This window comes from Dryobates pubescens, chromosome 9, assembly GCF_014839835.1.
Source record: "Dryobates pubescens isolate bDryPub1 chromosome 9, bDryPub1.pri, whole genome shotgun sequence".
Classification (NCBI taxonomy): Eukaryota; Metazoa; Chordata; class Aves; order Piciformes; family Picidae; genus Dryobates; species Dryobates pubescens.
The window spans coordinates 22,818,787-22,842,267 of record NC_071620.1 but is presented as its reverse complement, the minus strand read 5'-3'; the positions used below and the strand labels follow the sequence as shown (position 1 = coordinate 22,842,267).

The 23,481-nt window shown below is 41.1% G+C and overlaps 2 protein-coding genes across 2 annotated transcripts; one reads left to right on the top strand and one right to left on the bottom strand.

Annotated features, from left to right (window-relative positions):
- Positions 1–174: 174 nt before the first annotated feature.
- On the top strand, positions 175–7,356 carry FASTKD3 (FAST kinase domains 3). The gene is made up of 6 exons (XM_009899425.2): positions 175–1,627; positions 2,617–2,702; positions 3,265–3,424; positions 4,511–4,580; positions 6,299–6,413; positions 7,159–7,356. The coding sequence occupies exons 1-6, from the start codon at positions 199–201 to the stop codon at positions 7,270–7,272; spliced, it is 1,974 nt and encodes a 657-aa protein (XP_009897727.2). The 5' UTR covers positions 175–198; the 3' UTR covers positions 7,273–7,356.
- A 5,846-nt stretch (positions 7,357–13,202) lies between these two features.
- CFAP90 (cilia and flagella associated protein 90) lies at positions 13,203–20,636 on the bottom strand. The gene is made up of 3 exons (XM_009899427.2): positions 20,433–20,636; positions 16,222–16,338; positions 13,203–13,559 (listed from the first exon to the last, which is right to left on the bottom strand). Exons 1-3 carry the CDS (start codon positions 20,631–20,633, stop codon positions 13,380–13,382), a joined length of 498 nt encoding a protein of 165 aa, XP_009897729.2. The 5' UTR covers positions 20,634–20,636; the 3' UTR covers positions 13,203–13,379.
- Positions 20,637–23,481: the final 2,845 nt, after the last annotated feature.

The window sequence follows — 23,481 nt, the reverse complement described above, 5'->3', positions numbered from 1 at the left end:
CGTGGCGTCCGAGACGAGTGGCAGAGGTGTTGCACTGCTTTGTGGAGGTGGTCTTAGGAGAGGGACCAGCCCAGTCGTGTTTAGTCGCTGAAAGGCCTTTTTGCTGCATTTTAATTACACTGGCACTGTTTCCCGAACTATGTATTTATACGTACTTTTCTTTCTGTAGGTATCCTTTGAGAACGCACTTCATCCAGTATGGCTTTGATTAGCCGGAAAAGTTTCCAGTTTTGTTCATCCAGTACACTCACAAGCAGGTCCCTTTTGATGACACTAAACAAAAGGTTGAGCTTTATCTGTGGGCAACAAAAGCCTGAGAACTGTAGCTCCATAGCCATGAGGATGGTATGCCTCAAAGATAAATCTCAGTATATGTTTTGCAGAAAAAAGCATGTACAACTGCAGATGCAGTCTGTTAATGAAGCTGTGCATCTCTGTGGAGACACTGGGAGCAATGCTAAATCTAATACCGCATGGATGGATGGACAACTGTTTTTCAAGAAGCTGAACAGCCTTTGTACATCGAAAGAGATTTTTGACTTTCTTAGCTCTCTGGAAGTTATGTCTGATACTATGGCATCAGGAGCCCTGCAGAGAATTTCTGAAATTGAGGTGGATGACAAGGGTCTGAAAAACCCAGAAGGAGTGTTGGAGAATGAAGTTTTCAGGGCATTATGCTTCCGGTTTGAATTTGAGTCCTCAAAACTGTCAAACGCTGGCCTGCTGAATGCATTGCAAGCTTTGATAAATCTACGTATAGATCCCCAGAGTACACTGGTGGCAAGCTTGCTTTCAGAGGGTGAGAAGCGGCTTGGTAAGGGACAGTTATCAGTTAAAAATCTATGTAGTCTTGGAGAGAGTTTGCTTGAGTTGGAAAATCCAAGTTATGCAACACTAGAACAAATTATGAATCACATGCAAGAAATGGACATTGAAAAGTGGAGTCCTAGGGAAATGGTGTTGGTTTATAAGATACTGCAGGTGACTGTCAAGGAAGGGAAACCATACCAAGACTTGCTAAATAGAATGAACAGTGTCACTTTAACTATAGTTTCCCAGCTAAGCCCAAAGTTCACAAGCATAATACTGAATTCACTGGTTGTTCTTAATCAGACTCAGGCAGTTCCCTTAGTCACAGCACTGTGTAAACATTCTGTGAAGCACATTGCATATTTCATAGGTGATGAACTGGTAGATATACTGGAAGCCTTCCTCTACTTTGGATATCATGAACAAATTTTCACAGAGGTGCTGGAAAAACATGTTCCCAAGTCCGTCTGTACTATGCATTCTCAAACAGTCAGCAAAGTCATGCAGTATTGCTGCCGAAAACGGATCCTTTCTAAGCCCATCTTTGATGCAGTGGCAGAAAGTTTCATTTGTAATGGTGACAGATTTACCACTGACCAGATTGCTGGGTACATTGTACCATTTGGGACCCTTAATTATCTGCCTCCAAGTGCTTCTTCCTTGTTTAGGAAGCTTGAAACCATACTGCATACTCGTCTTCGTCACTTTCAGCCTCACACTTTGCTGAACCTGCTGCACTCCTGTGTCCTTATTCAACGTTATCCATTAAATTTTCTGCCGAAAATATTTAGTCCCTATTTTCTGCAACAACTTCAAGGTAAGAACCAGTGTTTGTCTTGTGATGCTCTGCATTTCTTTCTGATATGGTCTGTGTGTTGTCAAGCACCTATTTCTTGCCACTTTCATCTGTCAAATCAGCAATGACATGAGAATAGTGTCTGTTGCTTACTTGTCACAGTTACAGTTATCTTTCAATGTGTATCATTTGGAGGAGTTTGAAAATTGTACCTTAAAGATTTGAATGTCTATTATAGTCAGCTTGTGAAAGTTGACAAGGGTAAAGGATAATGGTAGAAAAACTAATTTGTAGTGCATAATTGTTGGCGTGATTAAAAGAGAAATGAGATCTGAACCAGTAAAACATCAGAGCATCATAAATGTGAGCAGATACAGATAAGCTGGTATTGTTTTTTCTAATTATCTAGGCAAAAATGTAAATTGAATTCTAAGGCTCACATGAATTTTGAAAAGGCATAAATACTGGTGCTTTGCTGTGGTTTTTAAATTACTTTTACTTTAGAATTTATGCACTTATGTGATACTTCTTTCCATTGGCATCTTCTCTGACCACTACACTCCTCTGGTGGAGGTTTCCTGTGCCCATCTCTTTTTCTGTGCTCTGAACTGCTTTGTACTGCTGAGAAAGCAATACAGTCACATCCTGGGTCCTATGTCTTACCACAATGAGGAAAACATTACCAAATTCTCAAATCTCCTCCATGGTTTATCCCATCTTGCTTAAGAGAAGTCATAAATTTCTCCAAGATCTCAACTTAAATTTATACCTCCCCTCTATAGAACATCCTGCATCTCTCAGACTGTCCTATTTTTTGGTGAAAGAATGTGACGGTCTTCACTAAGATCCTACTGGTGGTACTCTTTTTCACATCCTTCTGTTCATTCAGTCATTGAGAGTGATAATGATTAAGTAGCTTCTCTGCACATTAAACTGAATAGCTTTCCCTAACTTCTGCATGATAGTTTGTGTAAAGGTACTTTGTTAAAGCCTGAATGTTGTTGTTTCAGCTCAGCCACCTGGTTTGGACAGAATTGTTACCTCTCAGCTAATCCACCTCTTTCTGACTGTTACTCTGGAGTGCCCATTTTATGAGGTATGGTACATATAAAACTAGAACTGATGTTCATGAGTGCTGGTAAGGTCATTACAGCCCTGTTGATAATTAGTTGAGCACTGTCTTCCCCATAAAAATATCAAAATTGGATGAAACAGGATTTTTGTCTTGATGAAAATACAAGGCATTTCCACCTGATAGATTGACCTAAGGTTATCTCTGTGACAGAATCATCTAGCTCTATGTTCAAGCCCTTTTTGTGTATTTCTGAGTACTGTTTTCAACAACTATTCCTTTTTTATGTTTGTCTTGGAGCACAAAAGAGGTTAGGCACTCTGATGGTGGCCTGACTGAAGAGAAATGGAAACAGTTGTACATTTCTCATGAGTGGTATGCTCAGTATGATAGCATAGAAGTCTGTCAAGGTGGTTATTTTGGTGGTGTGGGGTTTTTTAAGTTTCCAAGGTCATACCTCGGACTTGAAGTTTCTCAATAGATACAACTTTCAAATGCACTGAATAAATTTTGCTACATTAATATGAAGTAATTACAAAATAGTTACCTCTCTTTTGCTTTTATTTGGTCTTATGTCATTCTGTAGGGTCCCAAACTCCTTCCAAAGAATCAAGTAAAGGGCTTTCTCATGCCTCACAGTTTGGATGTTCACCTCCTCAAAAGGGTGAAGACTGGATTACTTTATTTACTGAAAAAAAGAACGTATTTTGCATCAGAGGTATCAACACCATATTTCTATATAGTTGGTAAGAAACATTTCTTTAGATTAATAATAAAACATGTGCTTATGTTGTCAAAAGTTTAGTCTCAGTTTTTCCAAAAGTAAAAATTACTGATTTTATTCCCTTTGTGAACATTCTAGATTGTTCAAATACAGAAAAAGTAGACTCAAATACAGAACTGTAGAAGGTCTGAAATGAGGAAACATCTCAGTAACCTTAAGTAAATGCATTTTCAAGTTCAGAAAAAAGAGCAGGAAGAGGAGATAAAAGAACTGTATTGGTACTGATTGGAATATACACAGGCAGTCTGCACTGAAAGTAGATGCCTGCTCTTGTATTCTGTATTTTTACTATCAACTTTTCTTTTACTTAGCCTGTAAACAGTGTGTATAATGTACAGCAAAATGAGGCAATGCCTCATCTCTCAGCTTTGGTGGTGAGTAGAGGAAGTGAGAGCTGGAAGGTTGTTAGCCCTCTGCCCTGCTCAGCTGAGCTCTTGCCCTTGGTAAGAACTACGGACTGCATAGTTAGTGGAATCTAAAAGAGTGAGCAAAGTTCAGTGTTTCATATGCTGGAAAAGGAAACTAAGAGACAATAATGATGAAGATGTGTGCCCAGGAGGGTTGGATGATAAATAAGGTGTTCAGAGAAGTGCCTCATGAATCTCAGAAGGATTGAAAAAAACAGTTGAGAGACGGAATTATTCTGCATCTCAGCTTCATCATGAGGTCAAAGTTGGCAGGCTTTAGGCCCAAAGCTCTGCCTGCAAATTGAGAAAATTAAAGAAAAGATAAAGGGAAGAGGCAGAGAGGGAGAGTTTCTCTCCCCCAAACCCTTGGAATGTTAGAGTCCCTGACCAGCCCAGCAAAGCGTCATTTAAATTCATTACGGGTTCTAGTGGAGTACTGCTTTTGTGTTGGTACTGTGAAAGGTGGAAGTGTTACTAATTATCATTTGTGTTAAATAGTCTTTTGCAAACTTCTGTGATTCAGAAAAAAAAAGTACTGCCATAGTGTTTTATTTTTTAAAACAACGGTAAGAGGATGAGAATTACAGTAAACAGTTCATTATGTGAAATGAGTTTCAGTGTTCTCTTTTCATTTATACTAGATATAGAGATAAAATTAGATGAAGATGGGTTTGTATTGCCTGCTGCCCAATGTGAAGAGGTACACAGACGGTAAGAGAATAAAACAAACAACCCATGAAATGTAAACATTGACAGAGAGCATCCAGGGTGAAACCTTGACAAAATTTAAGCTAATTGGAGTTTTGCTATTGACCTCAACCAAGTCCATGTTTCACATGGAGACCAGTGTTAAAGGACAAAGTTGGCAAAATTAACAGTCTGTACTTATGCCTCATTGTTTTGCCTCCTGATTTACAGTGTCAAACAATTAGGCTCTTTACCCATAGTAATGTATTTGATCTTCTGTAATTAATTTTCAAATTGAAACCAAATTAATGCTAAGTGAGCCATTCTGCATACATTTAACACAATTTAAGCAAGTTTGAGTTCACAAATGTACTTCTGTAAGGAATCCTGTGTAAATGGGATATTTACTGCAGATTCTGGGCTTTACTGAAAAATGCATAGGTGTTAAACAAGGATTATTTGGCGAAACTTTTCATGCAAAGTTAAGCAACTTGCCTGTGTGGTGTTTGCAACTGCACTTACTTGGGTAAAGCTAGTCTTCAAAAAGGTTTTCTGCAGCTTAAACTTCAAAAGTTTCAAAGACTGATACAGGTTTTTTCAAAAATCCTATGCTTTAACATTTAAGCATGGCTTTTAATTTTCTTAAATTACAGCCTTTGTGTGTAAATAAGGTCACAATGTATTTAGCATACTGAAAATGTAAGCAACATTTTATAGTGGATTTACAAATTTTGGTTTAAGCTGATGTGAGTTTTATCACCGAGGAGAAAAAATAGTTTATCATCCATGATGCTGCCAGGTTTAACTTAAACATTTAGCCTAAACTTAACTTTAACTCTAATGGGTAAACTACTAAGTTCAATAAATTCAGCTAGTTAAGTGTTTTCAAGCTGAGACAAGTATTTCGTATGTTTTTCCTTCTACAAGAATGCAAAACAGCTTACCAATAGTAGTATTAAAAATATTACACTCTTATGACATTTGTAATGGGTTGAGGCAGACCCCCTCCCCACCATGAGCAAAAATAATGACTCAGACAAACGGATTGCAAAAGTGATGGAAAGTTTAAATGGAAAGCGGTGAATGTTTACAGAGAGCCAGAAGCGCAGTGACAAAAGAAATCCCAAAAGCACAACCAGAAATGTCCCATCCCCACCTGAGGGTACAGCCAAGACCCCCAGGGCTCCTTCTTTCCCCACCCTCCTTCCCACTCCACTGCTAGGCTAGTCTCAGCTGGCCAGATCTGAGACTGCCCATCCCCCCAGCATTGGGCCTAGCCGGGCCCAAGGCCTGGAGACATCTCCCCTAAGTTAGCGGGTGACGGAGAGGGAAGAAAGAGGAAGTGCCAGACCCTGCACTGGATCTTATAGTGGCGCAGAGATTCATGGTATGAAGTACCTGGTTTCCTGTGTCCACCCACTGGGCTGGACTTCTGGACACAGGAAGCACCCCACGTATGAACACAGCAGAGGGCACCCAGCCCAAACTGCTACAACATTGTATGGTGGTTTTTGTTCAGAGCGTATCAATAAGCTTTCCAGACCAGTTTCACTAATCTTCAGGCTTTTCCCCTCCCACCCTTAAATTAAGTGATTTAAATTGTCCTGACCTAGGTAATTCCCATTTTAAACATCCAAATCTAAGAAGTATTTATTCTCTCATGCTTCTGAGGAACTGCAGTAGTTGTGGTGATTAAAATAACCAAATTTTTTTTTTAATCCTATATTTGTGCTTGACTTTAGAATTGCCCTCTGTGTTGACGGTCAAAGTAGATTTTGCCCTAATAGCCGTAACCTGTTGGGAGAGGAAGCTATTAAACAGAGACATCTTCAGTTGCTTGGTTATGAAGTTGTGCAGGTAAAGCCCAAAGACTGGGTTTCTTTTGCTCTAACAGAACGAGTGAAAGATAATAATGCTTAAAACTGTAGTGGTAATTACTTCCCAAGGCATGTGTAGTCTTGTCCTTTCTATATTATGTTCTCTTTACCTATCTTTTACTTTATGGAGAGTATTACAGAAATTAATTTTTCTTCCTTGGATCAATTAGTATATTCTGCCTACGCTTCCTACCAAATAGTGGCTGTTTGGAAGAGTACTTCTCTTCAGTGATTAACATTCAAATATTGACTTAAAGGAAAATGCTGTCTAAGAGTTCAGTAAAATTTTTCAATTAAATACTTTTTAAAAAGTATCTGAATTTGGAGTTTAAAAGGAGGAGTTAAAAAAAACAACCAACCAACTAACCAACTGCTTTGCATTGCAAATAATATTTTCACAACAGAGTATATCCATTATTTTGCCTGTTGAATTAATATGGGTATTTTTATCTTTAAACATACTTTGGACTACAACACCTACATTTAGATTGTTGAGATTTTCTTTTCCATTTATAATGATCTATTGCATAGGCCCAACACAGTGGATATCACTTTTTCCTTTACAATAATCTCTATTCTGGTGATTTACAAATCAATTGTATGCTTAGGATTAAATGTTTAAGATGGACAAATCTTTGATGTATGATTTTTAAATCTTCTTAATAAATCTTACTCAGTTATTTATTAAAAGGTATTTCCAGCAATCATTTTTGTTTTGTTTTCAGATTCCATTTTTTGAGATAGAGAATGTACAAAATTGCAGAGAAGTGGCAGAATACCTACGCAAAAAACTATTTCCTCTCATCCATACCGACTCAGCTGCCAGCACTGGAGAATAATACTAAATCACAGGTTGACCTCCTGTACTATAAATATTGTGCATGGAAGAAAAAAATCTGTTTCCTATATAGCTCAAAATAATTTGAGCTTCTGAATGTTGAGTCCTTCCAATATTTGGAACAATTGATGTGTAAAGACTTAATAAAGAGCAACATATTTTCCTAAGTTTTATGCCAATATTTATTATAAATTAACAGATTTAAGTGCCAGACTTCAATGCGTTATCTTTGTATTTTCACTTGTTCTAACTCAAAACTGCAAATGGACAGATCTGCCTAGTCAAGGGTACTGGCTGGTCTGAATGTACAAAATGTGCCATGCTACCTACTAATCAGGGCTTTTTGTGAAAATATAAAAAGAAATTGTGCAATTTACTCTTAGATGTTTGTGTGATTTCCCAAGTGCTTCATAAAACTAAAATTGCACAAGCACTATTGGCTTATTGCACACATTAAATAGCAATACCTTACAGAATGCTTTTGTTAAAAACAATTGCTTAACTTTGTAAAAAAACCAGCTGCCACAAGGTAGCGGGCTTGCACAGCTGTCTCTGTGGGGGCCACTCGATGTTCCATACAGTTTGTAGTTTTGCTGTGCATGGCAGTTTCAGCTTAGCTGTTTGAATGAGGTCATATATGTGCTCCAGAGTTTCTTCAGTTTACAGCTTGCTATTCTAGCCTAAACTGAACCTTGTGGCTCAGAAGTTCAGAACTATGTCCTGTGCAGTCCATTGTTACATACAAGGCCAAATTCTAATAAAAGGTTGGAACTGAGAATTGAACCGGTAGCCACTTCTGCCAGAACAAGCATGTCCTAACTTGGGTTAACACGTGGCTTTATAGATGGATGAACGGAAAACAGCATAACTTTAGTTTCAAACACATAATGTATACCTGATGAGCTACCAAGTAAAACACATTTTCAGGTTGGCTTGTGCATCCTGTCCTGTGTAGAATTATTATTTATCGTTAGCAAAACAGAACTCCCAGTATAATCTGGTGTGACTTGATACAAAAAAAGGTGGGACTTTCCCATCTTTGAAGTTCTGTATCTTTCACCAGTACATACAGAATGTGGCCATTTTTTCTTTCCAAGGCTATTGTTGATAATTTGTGAGTTGCAAGTGTCTGCCAATTGTCCCAACAATCCCTGGAGATTTTTGAATGCAAAATCTAGGTGATTTGCATTGTGTCATGCTGTGCATTTGCATGTGAATTTGTTGCATGTAAAACAGCCTTATTCACAATAGTATGTCAGCACTAACTAGTGAGGGAGCACCAAGAGGTAATGAAATACTTTCCCACAGTGTAGTAGGAAGCTTACAGCATGTTGGCAGCCAAACAGTTGTCATCCTGGCAAAAGAGAAATTAGAGAACTACTGTCTTTGCAGGTATTTTTAAGGAATTTCTCCCTGTTAGAGAAGAAATAATCAGGGTATTCCTTTGACTCTTAAGTCAAGCTCTGAGAATGGAATGAGAAACAAGTAGGAGAAGCGTATGAAAAGCATTTGAAAGCGAGGAGGGATAAGAAGGGAGAGAAAGAGAAGGGAGCAACGTAACCAAAGAAATGAGACAGGTAAATTCGTGCTGGTGTTTTGATGACTTAAGGTTTTCTTCATGGTTGAAGTGAGCTGGTGATCCCTGTTTCTCACCAGAAGATGGTGGTGTTCTCAAATTAATGTGACTTCTAGTAGTTTTTCAAACACAGATGGTTTGTAAATATAGAAAGACTAAGCAATTTGTTCTGACTGTCCTAAACTAAAAATAACCTGCCTAAAATATGGCCATTCTCCATTTCATTTGTCACTGGTATACATTTGATACCAATTTTTGAAAAAGAATTCTGGTATTGTTAGAAAACTTTGCCTTCTCACTTTGTTTTTGTGCTGTTGGATTTGTTTAATGAAGTATTTATAATTAAAAAGGAATGTAGTAGTAACTGCCCTCTTGTCCCTAGCTCACTGAATATAGAGGAATTTGCATACTATGCATAATGATAGTAACAAACACCTCTTGGAATGGGCTGCTGTGTACTCTGCTTCTCACATCATGCCAAACAGGTGCTATTGATTGTCTAATTTACTACATACCCAGGCACTCCAATAAGAAGTTCTTTGGTTTGATTTTTTTCCACTAGGAGACTCAGTATATCCACAAATTACTTAAGTTTCCCATGTGTAAGTACCTGACAGAAGACCAGTGTCAGTCAAATTTGTGAACTTTGATATTTATCAGCTTGGCTGTTTTTCCTTTCTAAACAGTACTGCCTCAGCTTTAAAGAGCTGGATCAGTGGTTCCTGAGACCCAAACTAATGCATGCCCTGCAGGAGAAGATAATCCTTCTGAAATTTCCTTAAAACTCCAGTACTGTATTCAGTAGGAATACAAAGCATTTATTCTAAACTTCCTTTTTAGATTAGTATTGCTTAAATTGTTGTGTGTTTGTCATCCTTCCTGTCAAGCTATTTAGCACTTTTTTTGCTAGTGTTCTTTTTCGTTGTTTTTTCCCCTTTTTTCAGCATAGGATACAAACACAAAGATGATTTTTCTTGTGAGACTCTTGAATAGGTAAGTCCTCTAGGCACCATTCATATAGTGAAAGTCGGCAAAATGGATGCGTGAAATCAGCTAAACCCAGATTATGGTCTATTAAAATGCTAAGTACTAAGAAGTTCCCTTTAAATTGGCTTCCACCCGAAGTCTGCTGAAACTGCTAAAGACTTCTGGAAGTCAGATAATTTCTTTACTTGCCCTCTGTGCCTGGGAAGGTCATGGAACAGATCCTCCTAGAAGCTACACTGAAACACGGCAGACAGAGAGGTAATGAGACAGCCATCATGGCTTCAACAAGGGCAAGTCCTGTCTCACCAAGCTAGTGGCTTTCTCCAATGGCATAACTACATCAGTGGACAAGAGAAGACCAACAGATGTCATCCATCTGGACTTTTGTAAAACCTGTAACACCATCCCTCACAACATCCTTCTCTAGGCTGGAGAGATATGGATTTGACAGGTGGACTGTCCACTGGATATGGAATTGGTTGGATGTCCAGCCATCAGTGGTCAGTGGCTTGATGTCCAGATGAAGATGAGTGACAAGTGGTATCCCTCTCTGAGTGGTGTGGTTGATAGTTTGAAGGACAGGATACCATCCAGAGAGACCTGGGTAGGCTGAGGTAGGCTGAGGAGAATCTCATGAGGCTCAATAAAGCAGAGTGTAATGTCCTGCACGTAGTTTGGGCAATCCTAGATGTCAACACAGGCTGGAGGATAACAAAATTGAGAGCAACTCTGCAGAAAAGGACTTGGAGATAATGGTGGATGAGAAGCTGGACGTGAGCCAACAATCACAGAATTATCCAGGCCAGAAAGGCCCTCCAAGATCATTAAGTCCAGCCATTTTGCCTGCTCCACCAAGTCAGTCACTACACCATGTCCCCAAGCACCAAATCCACATGGCTTTTAAACATGTCGAGGGACAGTGATTCAACCACCTCCCTGGACAGCCTGTACCAGTGCCTGACAGCCCTAACATCTAGACTAAACATCCCCTGGCACAGTTGGAGGCTGTTCTTTCTTATTCTGTCATTAGTTGTGAGAAGAGTCCAGTGCCCTCCTCTTTACAACCTCAAGTAGCTGTACAGAGCAGTAAGGTCTTTCCCCAGTGTCCTTTTTTGTAGACTAAACAACCTCAGTTCCCTCAGCTGCTCCTCATAGGACCTGGTCTCCAGGCCCTTCACCAGCTTTGTAGCCCTTCTCTGTAGTCGCTCCAGTGCTTTGTTTCATGTACTGTGGTGCCCAAAACTGAACATAGTATCTGAGGTGTGGCCTCATCAATGCTGAGTACAGAGGGACCATCACCTCCCTGGTCTTGCTGGACACACTATTTCTAATACAGACCAGGATGCTGTTGGCTTTCTTAGCCACCTGAGCATGCTGTTGGCTCATATTCATCCTAATGTCAGTCAGCAGCCCCCAGGTCTTTTTCTGCCACACAGCTCTCTAACCATTCTTCCCCAGGCTTCTAAGTGTTGCATGGGGTTGTTGTGGCCCAGGTGCAGGACCCAGCACTTGGCCTTGTTGAAGCTCATACATGCATTTGCAGCCCAGAGGGCAAATCGCATCCTAGGATGCATCAAAAGAAGCATGACCAGCAGTTTGAGACGGTGATTCTGCCACTTTAGTCTGGTAAAACCTCACCTGGAGTATTGCATCCACCTCTGGGGACCTCAATGCAGGAAGGACATGGACCAGATGGAGTGGGCCCAGAGCAGGGCCACAAAGATTATCAGGGGGCTGGAACACCTCTCCTGTGAAGACAGACTGAGGGAGCTGGGGTTGTTCAGCCTGGAGAAGAGAAGACTCTGGGAAGACCTAATAGCAGCCTTCCAGTACCTGGAGGGAGCCTACAAGAAGGCTAGGGAGGACTGTTTGCAAAGACCTGTAGTGACTGGACAAGGGACAATGGTTTTATAGTAGAGTAGATTTAGATTGAATGTTAGGAACAAGTTCTTTACCATGAGGGTGGTGGAACACTGGAACAGGTTGCCCAGGGAGGTAGCTGAGGCCCTGTCCCTAGAAATATTCAAGATCAGGCTCAATAAGGCTCTGAGCAATCTGATCTAGCGGAAGATTGTCCCTACTCACTGCAGGGGGGTTGGACTAGATGACCTTTGGAGGTCCATTTCAACCCAAACCATTCTATGATTTATGGGCAAGCCCGTCCATTTTGGAAAATGTGGGCTGAATCTCCATTTCAGCAGCTGTGCAGATAAATGATGCCTTGCAATTCTGTAGCAACAGTAAAAATTAGTACGGATTAAGAACTCAGTGACCACTGATACCTCAAGAAGCAAATTTGCTTAATGTTAAGTTTGTGAACAGTTATATAGAAGCGCTGCTTAACATTGCAGAGAGACAGCTGTTGACCCAACAGATCTCGCTTTGAGTGTTTCTGCCTAAAATGTTCAGCTCTTGCTGATGCTGCTCTTCATGAGATTTCTATGAGACTGTAAGAAGACATGCATTTGAATTAGCATGAGGAAAAGTACAGCTGCTATTCCATTCTATCTTTAATCCAAATCATTAACTAAAATGTAAAGGAACAGGCAAAAGCGCCATATTGCTTTTTTTTCCCCCATAAACGTTGCTGCCAATTGTCCTGGACAAGGCATTAACAAGACAGTTAAATCTATTTTGACCCACTGCCCCTTTCTCCTCCCTCTCTGTTACAGGGTCCGGATTGAGGTCGAGGAGTCTAATAGGCAGGCGCCGTTAAGGCTGCCTGGGGGGGAGTGGAAGCCGAACCCGATCCCCAAGCCTCATGTTTCAGAGAGGCAACTGCACGTGTCAGACGCCATGAGAGAAGGCGTGTGCAGTTTACTCGCCACATGAACATTTTGAATTGATTGGCGGGATTTGAATGGCTAATGTGTCATTCAAATCCTATACCTTTTGCTTGCTCCTTACTCATCACACTCATAGCTTGTATGCTCCTTACTCTCTCACCTCTCTCCCTGTGGGATTCAAGGCAGTGACAAGCACCCTACTTGCTCCTATCTTCAGAGCAATTAGCTTCTTTGTTTTAGCAGCATAGTGCTAAAATTGGGCCAGCCCTACAGCCGCCTGCCCTCTCATTTCCTCTAAATCTGTGGATACTGCCCTTTGGACTGTAACTATGAACTCAAACACCTCTTCGTTCAGCAAAGGTTTTGGTAGTTGGCAGCTCAGCGGTTCATGAGCAAAATATGCTATTTTACCTGGTTATTTCTGAGGTTTATAGCTTGTTACCTCTTAGATAGCTCCATTGTGAACTCGACGGTGGTTCGTCTACGCCACCCGTGGCAGTATTGCTGTTTAGTTTCGCATGCACAGGGAGATTCCAGTTTGTTCCTCTGTATTTTAAGTTGTGATTGTTCTAGACTGTTAATCTACTGTTTATTAGCCTTCTACCATGTGTAATTAACCTGTTACCGACCGGGCAAACGAACCTGAATAAATTGGCACAGGAAAACAATTTTTGATATTTCATAAATAATATTCATATTTTATCATATTTCCAGCCAATAAATGTATCAACTACAACAGCAATGACAGATATAAGAGACTTAACGTGGATACGGGCTTGGGGAAGTTTTTTCCAAAAGGCAGGCGATGCCATTTTTCCTGTAGAAATCTGACTGTATTTGATTAGTCCTTCCATGACCTTTGATTTGCTCCTCTATGGGCTTATTTATGCGTCTCCCATACTCTGAAGATGACAAAAGAGGAACAGGTCTTGCCATTTCCTGTGGAAATATAAAAGCCTCCTTATAAGAAAATCAGAGTGAATATTGGCAGTTCTTTATTGCTAAATATGCTGTGGCCAGGGGCAAAATAACAGACAGAACTGTATAGCATCTGCTATATGGATGTGTATTATTTAGCAGTGATCCACACTCTTACTGTTCCATCCCTGATCTAGGGTTTTTTATGTATATTAATAAACTGTGAATGTATCACTAGATGACAAGATGGTGAGATATGGAGCTATGCCATCAAGTTACTGTGGACTGATAACTTTTTACACACACAGAAGCGATTACTTTGTGATTACTGGCAAACTAAATGCTGTTAGTGGAAAGTGGCCCTGATTTTATTTTAATTCTTATTTTTATTGCGCACTGACTTGATGATTCATTCAAAAATTAGGAGAGATTTGTATTCCCTGTTACAGGAACACTTACCCTGCTTGCACAGTTCATTGGAAGCACTGCATGAAAACAGTCAAAGCCTAAAGAAAAGCCCTTAGAAACCACTAGTGCATGCAAACTTTCCCTGAAGGAAATAAAGCATATACTACTGTATTTTTTTGCACAACAAAAGGTCTTAGTAAATATGCTTGTAGCTGTAAGATTATAGAAGTAACTGCTTTGCAATGATGGGAAGTGGACTTGGGGGAAAAAAGCCTGAACTTTTGATCCCACCAGAGCAAAAACCAAGTCAAGAAGAGTGACAGGTAAAAAAATGAAGACCATTTCCTTCTCTGCCCCAGTTGTGGATAAATGTTGAAAAAGAAGGTATGAGAGAATCTTTGTCCCATCAAGAAAGACCTTGCTAGCGATACAGGGTTTACATTGCTAACAATGGGAAGCAGTATGCAACACGGATAGTTTGCGTTCCCTTTAAAATAAATAAGATTCCATTTTAGCAACCTTGGTAGCACAGTGCTGAGTGTGCACAGTGGCATTTCATCTTTGTGGGATTTACATTCAGCAGGTATCAGATTTTCCAACAGTTGGCTGGGAAGCATCCTGCTACACGCCTTCACAACGTGTAATTCTAGCACCATTAACACTTGAAATCAGCAATGGCAGCCTTGCACCAGCACTGCTGCAGCTGCTGTGCTATGTGTAGCTAAACCATGTCTCTATGACTGTAATCTTGGATTTCCTGGGTACACCAAGGCTTTCTGCAGGAAATGAAGGGCCTACAGTGATTTGGTGTTTTCTACTTCAAGTAAAGCAGTGTACTGTGTTCAATTCAAGCCTGTCTGCTTTCAGAGTTGTACTAGAGAGATGTTGATTATTTTTAAAATTTTATAATACAGTTATTATTATAAAAAGTCTGCTAGGGTCACTCAAGTAATTAAGAGCGAGAGCTGAGTATACGACCTGCCCTTAGTTATGGGCAAGTCCAGTATTGAGTGAGAATCATGTTGCAACACTTGACAGCTGTGGGTTTGATTTGTCTTCATGCTAATTAGAAAGCTGGAATAAGGGACACCTGTTCAGACAGACTCTTTTGTGTGCACTGCCCAGCAGAGCTGGGATGAGTTCTGGCCCATAGGTGTTTGATTTAGGAAACAAACTGGTAGGAAATTAAATTTTGTTGATGAAAGAGTTCAGTAAGAAATCTTAACTTGCATTGACAAACTGTTTCCACACAAATATCCCATCTGGAAGTTGGGCTTGGCATTGGGGGAAGGGGGATGGCTTTGCTTTGTTTCAATAAAAAATGTTCATTTTTAATTGGAGTAGCTATTTACATGGCTTTTGGCCTCACATATTTGCAGCAGAGTTACTAGTCATGAGCAGGTGATGATAATAGGCACTCCTGGCATTCCTTTGGGAACACCTAATACTCCCTGCACTGTGTGATAGAGTTGGAGGGCATTATGGCTATGCACTTGCACTGAAAATGACTGCATAGATGCTGCTAGTGACACAAATCACAAGCAGCAGTCTTTGTCACAAAATAGCAACAGCTTTATTGCACAGCAATTACAGTAATGTTTTAAATCTCTCTTCCTCCTTCCACCTCTTTCATATATAATGCCCATTCCTAGCCTACCCGTCTCTTTATATCCCATGAACCCATTAGGATTTTGAGGCCATTAACAAAGGTGCACTTCATGTTTTTTTGACAGCCTCTTCTGCGTGTGTATGTGTAAAAAACATATACGTATACACACTTATGTATGTGTATTATTCAGATGATACACAGAAAAATTGTATGTATACATGTTGTAGTATTTATGTTTTCAAGCCAGCTGTTTAAAAACATGCCTGCATACTTCCTTAACTATCAGGCTGCACAATAGCCCCAGATTCTTCTGGCCTTGAATACTTTACCCAGCCTTTTCCAGGCATACCTGTGGTCTTCTGATTGACCCCTCCTTTGCACTAGCTCCCTATGAGTTTCCTTCCTGCACGGCAATCTAATGTGTGTTTAACAAACTCACCAGCTTCAGAGGCCTGGGCTCTCAGCAAATGCTGGCATAGGGAGGGTGGATGTCAGAGAACAGAGGGTGGATGTCAGAGGACAGAGGCTGAGTTGGGCCCCTGAATCCAGTGAAACAATTCTATGATTCTATATGGAAGGGTAAAACAATGCCTATAGTATCCAGCCATGTCAAAAAACACAAAATACATTTAGCAAAGATAATTAATGAATTTAGCAATGGGTTACCTCTTCATTAATGTTAAGACCACGACTCTTTGCATGTTCTCTGTCACACCGGTGAAGTTTTTGGTTGTAACCCTCTGGTCTTTTGAAAATGGCATCGTAAGTGGAATCATCTCCTGTCTTGAGAAAAAGAGGAGAAAATGGCTAACTCACAGTGGTGCTTAATTTCACAGGTTACAGGATATATGCAGTTAAATCAATACTTAAACACTGCACATATAGCATTAGACAACGACGACTGTAATATTACTGAGTTGCCATTAGCAAGTTTGGGTCAATCCTTTGTAATAATCTGTAATAGAAATACCCAAGGATATGCAATATCTTTATGTTCAGCTCTGAAATTTTCCTGGTGGCAATTCACCTCATTTTTTACCTCTGTGATCTGTTGTAACTTTTGGAAATTTAACCACTTTATTGGTTTTAATTTCTTGAACTTTATATTATCTTTCTTAAATTCATGTTGACAAATGGGCTGACACTGTAATGTAAAAGGAAAGCAAGCAGTTTCAAAATTCATTTGGAATGAAAAATACAAGAGTACCCTCCAGTAGAATCCCTGTTTAATTTCTGATTAAAGCAGAACTGAGAAGGGTAATCCTGTGGTACAGTGGTAATCCTGTGATACAGCAGTTCGTATGTATCTGTCATGTATGAAAATACACCACACTCCAAGCCATAGTAGTATTGTATTTATGATACCTGTTTACAGTATCACAGTATCACTAAGGTTGGAAGAGACCTCAAAGATCATCGAGTCCAACCTGTCACCACAGACCTCATGACTAGACCACGGCACCAAGTGCCACATCCAATCCCCTCTTGAACACCTTCAGGGATGGTGACTCCACCACCTCCCTGGGCAGCCCATTCCAATGATGAATGACTCTCTCAGTGAAGAACTTTCTCCTCACCTCAAGCCTAAACTTCCCCTGGCACAGCTTGAGACTGTGTCCCCTTGCTCTGGTGCTGGTTGCCTGGGAGAAGAGACCAACCCTTTCCAGGCTACAACCACCTTTCAGGTAATTGTAGAGGGCAATGAGGTCACCCCTGAGCCTCTTCTTCTCCAGGCTAAACAACCCCAGCTCCCTCAGCCTCTCCTCATAGGGCTTGTGCTCAAGGCCTCTCACCAGCCTTGTTGCCCTTCTCTGGACACGTTCAAGTGTTTCGATGTCCTTCTTAAACTCAGGGGCCCAGAACTGGACACAGAACTCAAGGTGCGGCCTAACCAGTGCAGAGTACAGGGGCACAATGACTTCCCTGCTCCTGCTGGCCACACTACTCCTAATGCAGGCCAGGATGCCATTTACCTAGTGGCATCCAAATAAGTGACATTAAAGTTCTTGCTAACAAATGCATTTGTGAAATCCAATCAAAAGTCCTCATCAGTGAAATCAAAGGAATTTCAAAACTGAAGAAGTTACCAAGGAAAGAAAAACAAAATCTGCTACTGAAATACACTGTCAGTTGTTAATGAGCTTCGTTGAAAGGTCCATATTCTGGTAAACATTTCAATCAGTTACTGGTTTTGTGCATGGCTGACTACAAACTTGAAAAATTGTGCATTTTGTGGGGCTTACTTCTAATTTTGCAGTGTTCCAAATTCTTAACTTTTGAAAAATTCTTGTATTTTGAGTCTTACAATTTACAATGCTATCCTGCAAAAAGCAGTCAAGTCAGGGCAGGTCAAGAAGGCTACAGTGGTTCCATTAAAAGGAAATTATAGTTAAGAGCACTAGTGAGGCACTGCTATAATCACAGGCTTCACTTGGAAGGGTATTTCCATTATTTGGTTCTGCCAAGAGGAGAGGTGGCTTGATATTTAACCTCTCCATCACTTAATCTATCAAAACCCACCAAGACTCAGAGAAATTCCGGCAGGTTCAAGAGCATCTTGTATCTGATTTGTCACCTCCTTGCTTCTCCTTTCCTCCCCACACTACCAGTTTCATTCAGCATTTTAGGGGTCATCTAATTTGTGCTTACCACCTTTCTCCTTTGCTCTAATTCATGTGGCATTATATGTCTATTTGTTACCTGTGTCACAGCAGATAGTTCATGCTTTCTAGACCTGTCAAATAAGTAGCCAGCCTGTTAAGCTAAAAACTTACCCTGTCCCAGATGGTCTGTTTAAGATCTTGCGCCAGATTTGTAGAGGAAACACTTCTGTGCTCAATACAATGGTTAACTTTTTGCCAGCATTTTTCTTTGCCATTAAATGCTGACTTAGTTGACCTAGGTGGTGGTGGTGAGCTGTTTTGTAAACCTGTTAGAGCAACTGAGTCATGTAGAGCCGACAATAAATTTCAACTCAATGTGGGTATCCTCTGTGTACTGCTACTAAAGCTAAGCACTTCGCAAACATTCATTAATATTCCAGACACACATAAAATAGGTAATAGCTTTCTACATGTCACAGAAAACACCACACAAAGTGGCTACGGTAACGTCTGTAAAACAATTGAGAGAGCAACTGTCATCCAAGTGATTAACAGGGCTTTTGGCATATGCTGAGCATGTTTTCCTCTATTTCTGTCCTCTTCAGTCTTTGACACATAGTTGGTTTTATGTATTTACACTTCAAATAAGGAATGAAATCCCTTTTCCTGTATAAATAGAAAATTTCAAACAATCTGATCCATTAATTGTGCATAAAAAATTATTTGAATCTGCTTCCTCTCTTATGGCTAAGGCCTGTGCTATGAAGAAGAAACCTATTAAATAGCTGTTACCACTGGTTTGGGGGTTTTTTTGTTGTTTCCATGCCAGCGGAGCAGCATTTTCCACAAACCAGGTCACTGGAAGTGTTGAAAACAGACTTTATATTGTAAGCAAAAGCTCCACCATATGGTTGCCAACTCCATGCAGACTGGATAGGCTGTGAGCTCCCACACCCTCAAGTGCACCACTCCAGCCCTTTGACCTGCCCTAGCCCTACACTCATTGTGCTCTCCCTACTGTGTTTTGTTAAGCATGGCACCATTTCCGCTCACCTTTGGTTCACAGCACCTTCCCAAGGTAACACTGGAATCAACACAGTCTGAAATTAGAAATATGTCTTTTGTTGCAGGGCTACCCAGTCAATGAAGGAAATTTGCTGTTCCTTTGGTGCCTGGTGCTGTGCTGTGGTCTGCACTTCTACCTACATCTTAGGGCCACAGGATCTGCAAACTCTCAGAAATTGCCAATCATTGCTGCCCAGTCTTCTGCAGATTCAGCAGCCTGTCACTTGGGTAGGGAGGGGATTCATGGGGAGTATTTATTGTTATAAATAAATATACATTGCCATGGCACTGGTACATAACAGTGACATAATACACATTTCAGAAAATTGTAATGGGTTTTGAGGAAAAAAATTGTTAAATTCAATGTCTTATATGACTCTGAAAAGATTTGCTACCCAGAAAGTATAGCCCAGGTGATGCCAAAAGTGTAAGATCATTTTATTTTCTGATTTTAATATGGAGAGAAAATGAAGAAAAGGGGTGCAGCAGAGTGAGGAGTAAGATCCCCTGACAGTCTGTTTGAGATACTATATGTGAAGCGTCAGTGCAGAGGCATTCAGTTATCAAGGCAAATATTGCTGTTATTGAGTAGCTCTATTGGTTTTATTAAAGCTGGCTATACATAAAACCTTTTCCCTTGACTGAAAATGACGGTTTCTGATTAACAAGTCCCTGAAAGTTTGCATTACCAGAAAAAACACAGGTACCACATCCAACCCTAGAGGCAGATGATGCCTTTCCTAGTTCTTGCCCTAGCAGCGTCTGACATTTTGGTGATAGCATGTGGCCTGCTGGTCCTTAATGCTTGGCAAGCCATGTCACTGCTTTGTCTTGACAACCAGTGAAAGACATTACTCGCATTTTCCATCCACAAGTAGCAAACACACGTTACGCTTCATAAACGCCTCTGAAGATGAAAACTGCTATTTTGGCATTAGAAAGCCTTGCTCACCGCTAACGCACAGCATTTCCGCCGGCTTTTTAAATAGTAACAGGATTGATTTATTTATTCCTCTTGACCAGGTCCCTTATGATGAGGGCTGAGCACAATGGTTATGCTGCGAAGAAACTCACGGGGAAGGCTTGGCCCTTCGGCCCCGCCGGCCCTACGATGCTTCTCGGCTGGAGCCCGGCTGGCCCCGGCTGGCCTTCTCGCTCGCTTCCTTCTTTCTTTCCCTCCCTTCCGCCCTTCCGCCCTTCCTCCCTCACCTTGGCTTTCCTGTAGAAATAGCTGAGCTCTGGAGGCCCTTCCCGTCTGGCCGGTATGTGGCTGAAGGCGGAAAAGGCGGCTAGGGGAGGCTCCTTTCTCTTTCTCGCCGCTTGCCCGAGTGCCTCCTCTGTCCCTTCCGACCCTCCCGAGCCCGGGACCCGCAGGGGGTCCGGGGCTGCGGCCGGGGCGCCGGAGGCCATGCTGGCGGCCGTTACCCGGCAACGCTCCGTCCCCGCCCGCTGGTCGCCCGGCGGCTCGCGGCGCAGGGCTTTTGGCCTGAAGGGTGGCGAGCGGGGCTGCCCAGGCAGGGGGCACAGGTTCCAGCCCCTCTCGGGAGCGCCCTGGAGTCTGAGGCAGCTTGAGGCAACCGGTCCCCAGGGTTCTGTTGGTCTCTCGTGGGTGTGCCCCCCGGGGTTCCAAGGAAGCTCTGGGCGTTTCCACGGAGTGGTATGAAACTTGGCAGTGTGGATTCCCGGACAGCCAGGGATGGAGTTTTGAGCAGCCGTGCTACTCCCAGCTCCAGCGGGCAGTCTTACCTGTGGCCCGGCTCAGGGCTCCGGTACTCCTATTTGGCCAGCTCCCTGAGCTCTTAGTCCTTGGGAGCTGGGTGAGGTTAGATAGAGCAAAGTTTGGCCAAAAGGGAGTAACTTTTTTTCTGTAGCAGTTTGCAGTACCTAAAATCTCTTTGTAAGTGGAAAAAATGAATAAAAACATGTGTCAGAACGGCGTTGCAACCAGAATGAGGATTCTTAATCTTAGAGGAACTTGGGGTCTCTTTGACCAGTGCCACTGGCTTTAACAGGATGTTTAGCCATTTCAGGCGATGGAGTTCAAAATCTGTTTCATAAATGCTTGAGTTGCAGTCACTGAAATTAAGCATCTCCCAGGTGAAAGTCTCTTAACAGATTGACTCGAAAACTGCTCTGCTCTAGTAGCACAAGGCTTCTACTTTTGATATCACACAGTTAACCTTTAATACATACACATAACTATACTCATGCTGCTTCTTACCATGCTCCTTAGGGATCCAAGTAGCTTGGTTTGTTTTGCCTTTCTTTTCAGCAACCAGAGTTGCAGAACTCAGGCACAGCACTTTCACAGCAGTGCATTTCGAGGCATTTTTGAACATCCAAGATTTATTTTAAAACCCCTCAACACACAGATTATTACAAATCTTTGCAACCCATTGTTTTCGGCATCTTAGACCAAGGCAGTAATCCAGGCATGCTGATTTTAAAGTCTCATCCCTACTATTTAGCTGCCAGTCTCCCATCACAAAAGCCTTGGGAGTGTGGGTTTTTTAATAATTTGTGATAGTTTCCATCTGCTTATCTAATAATGTCCCTCTGACAATTAGTATGCACTTCTTTCTCTAGCATGGGCCAAATTAGCTCAGTGTAAGTGCACTGGAATTGAAAATGCAACAGCTGATTTACATCAGCTTCCTATGCAGACAGAGGCTTGCCCCTGTGCAAGTGTTCTTTCATAGTTTAATCTGAGCACCAAGAGATAGCAAGCCCATTTATAAAAAGCAGCTTAGCTGAAGCTGCAGCTATAAATAGAGCTGCAAGAAACCATTCGCCATAAATACAAATGGAGGTAGACAGGAACTCTGAAGTCAGATCTGAAAGATTTCTCTCCAGTTTGCTTTCTACTGTTCATATGTAGCTCATTTTGATTAGCATTTAAGATGGTATGAAATTGAATTACACTATCGCTATGCAATATAGGCTGTTAAAAATATTGCTGGATGCTTGTTCTAAATTTGTCATAACCCACTCCCATTTGAAATACTTAAAAATTCTGCCTTTCAGCTTACTTTCCTTCTCAATGAAGGTATAAATCCTTTTCAAATTATTTGAGTCTTATGAAGATTTTTCTTCGTGGTCACCTTTTGCAGACTTCTGAGAAACAGGATATGAACGCTACGGGGTTTTTATTCCAGTTACAACTAGACTTAGATCACACACTACTAATATACTCCTGTTAAGAGTATGCTACTGTTAGAGAGTAGAACAGTAGGTCAGTCTGTTTCCATAGAGACTTAAAATATGATTGTGTTTATATGACAAGCCAATGGAGCAATGATCTGTATGGTCAAAACTATGCATTTGAATACAAGCTGAGCTTAGAGAGCAAAATGTTAAAAGGTGCTTTGAATTTGTGTCATAAGGAAGAGAAGTTAAACTTCCTGCTTTTTTAAGGGAGCAATAATATCCCCTTCAGGTTCCATTGATAAGGTTCCTGAACTTTGAATATGTTGATAGGCATTTTTAAGCCATAAAGATGTCTCAAAGGTAGGGTCACTCTTTTGAAATGTCAAACTGGTTTATGGAATAAATTTGCAAGAAAATTTCTAGAAGGAATTTGTGAAGCAAATGGTAACAGGGTGGGGGGAGGACACATGAAAAGAGATGATGACAGGTCGTCAGACACAGGATAGACATATAACAGGATAACATATAACCTGACAGGTCATTGGTACACGGGAATAAGCATTGTAGGTGGTTATTTTTACAACAGGCTGGTATACCTGTTCCAGGCATGTCACTTACTGCTGAGATAGCTAGCTTGCTGTCAAATTCAGGCTGAGCTATTCATCCCATCTTTGCTGTTTGACCTCATATATCAGATGGCTCTGCGTTCCTGACATCCAGCTTAGCCACCAAGGACAGACAGTCTTTGCCACAAATATTTCATCTAATAACTCTGTCCCCTTTCCACTACCACAGCTTTTGTCCAAGCCAGTTGTTTCACAAAAGTGCTTGTTTCTTCTATATCCTCATCAGTGACAGACTGCTTGTCTCAAAACAGGAAGGCGCTCCAGAGGTTTTCATAAAGAGATAGAGACACTTGTATATCACCTGCAGAAGTCAAACATGCCCTTTGCAAACTTCAGTTTGGGGTTTTTTTGGTGAGTTCCTTTGGAAATCTTTCTACTTTCAAGTTTCAAGTAATTCTCTACACAGTTACTATGACAGTTACTTGGTCTGCAGATTGGAAACATTTCCTATTTGGTTTGTGACTAAAATTTCGACTGCTTGACTG

Bases quoted from the DNA above. Each gene is read 5' to 3' on its own strand.
- CFAP90 (XM_009899427.2), bottom strand. From the start codon at position 20,633: ATGGCCTCCGGCGCCCCGGCCGCAGCCCCGGACCCCCTGCGGGTCCCG. The intron at 16,339-20,432 runs GTGAGGGAGGAA...CTTTTTCTCAAG, and splicing joins ATTTCTACAGGAAAGCCAAG to ACAGGAGATGATTCCACTTA. The intron at 13,560-16,221 runs GTAACCCATTGC...ATATTTCCACAG, and splicing joins GTCTTAACATTAATGAAGAG to GAAATGGCAAGACCTGTTCC.
- FASTKD3 (XM_009899425.2), top strand. From the start codon at position 199: ATGGCTTTGATTAGCCGGAAAAGTTTCCAGTTTTGTTCATCCAGTACA. The intron at 1,628-2,616 runs GTAAGAACCAGT...TTGTTGTTTCAG, and splicing joins TTTTCTGCAACAACTTCAAG to CTCAGCCACCTGGTTTGGAC. The intron at 3,425-4,510 runs GTAAGAAACATT...CATTTATACTAG, and splicing joins ACCATATTTCTATATAGTTG to ATATAGAGATAAAATTAGAT.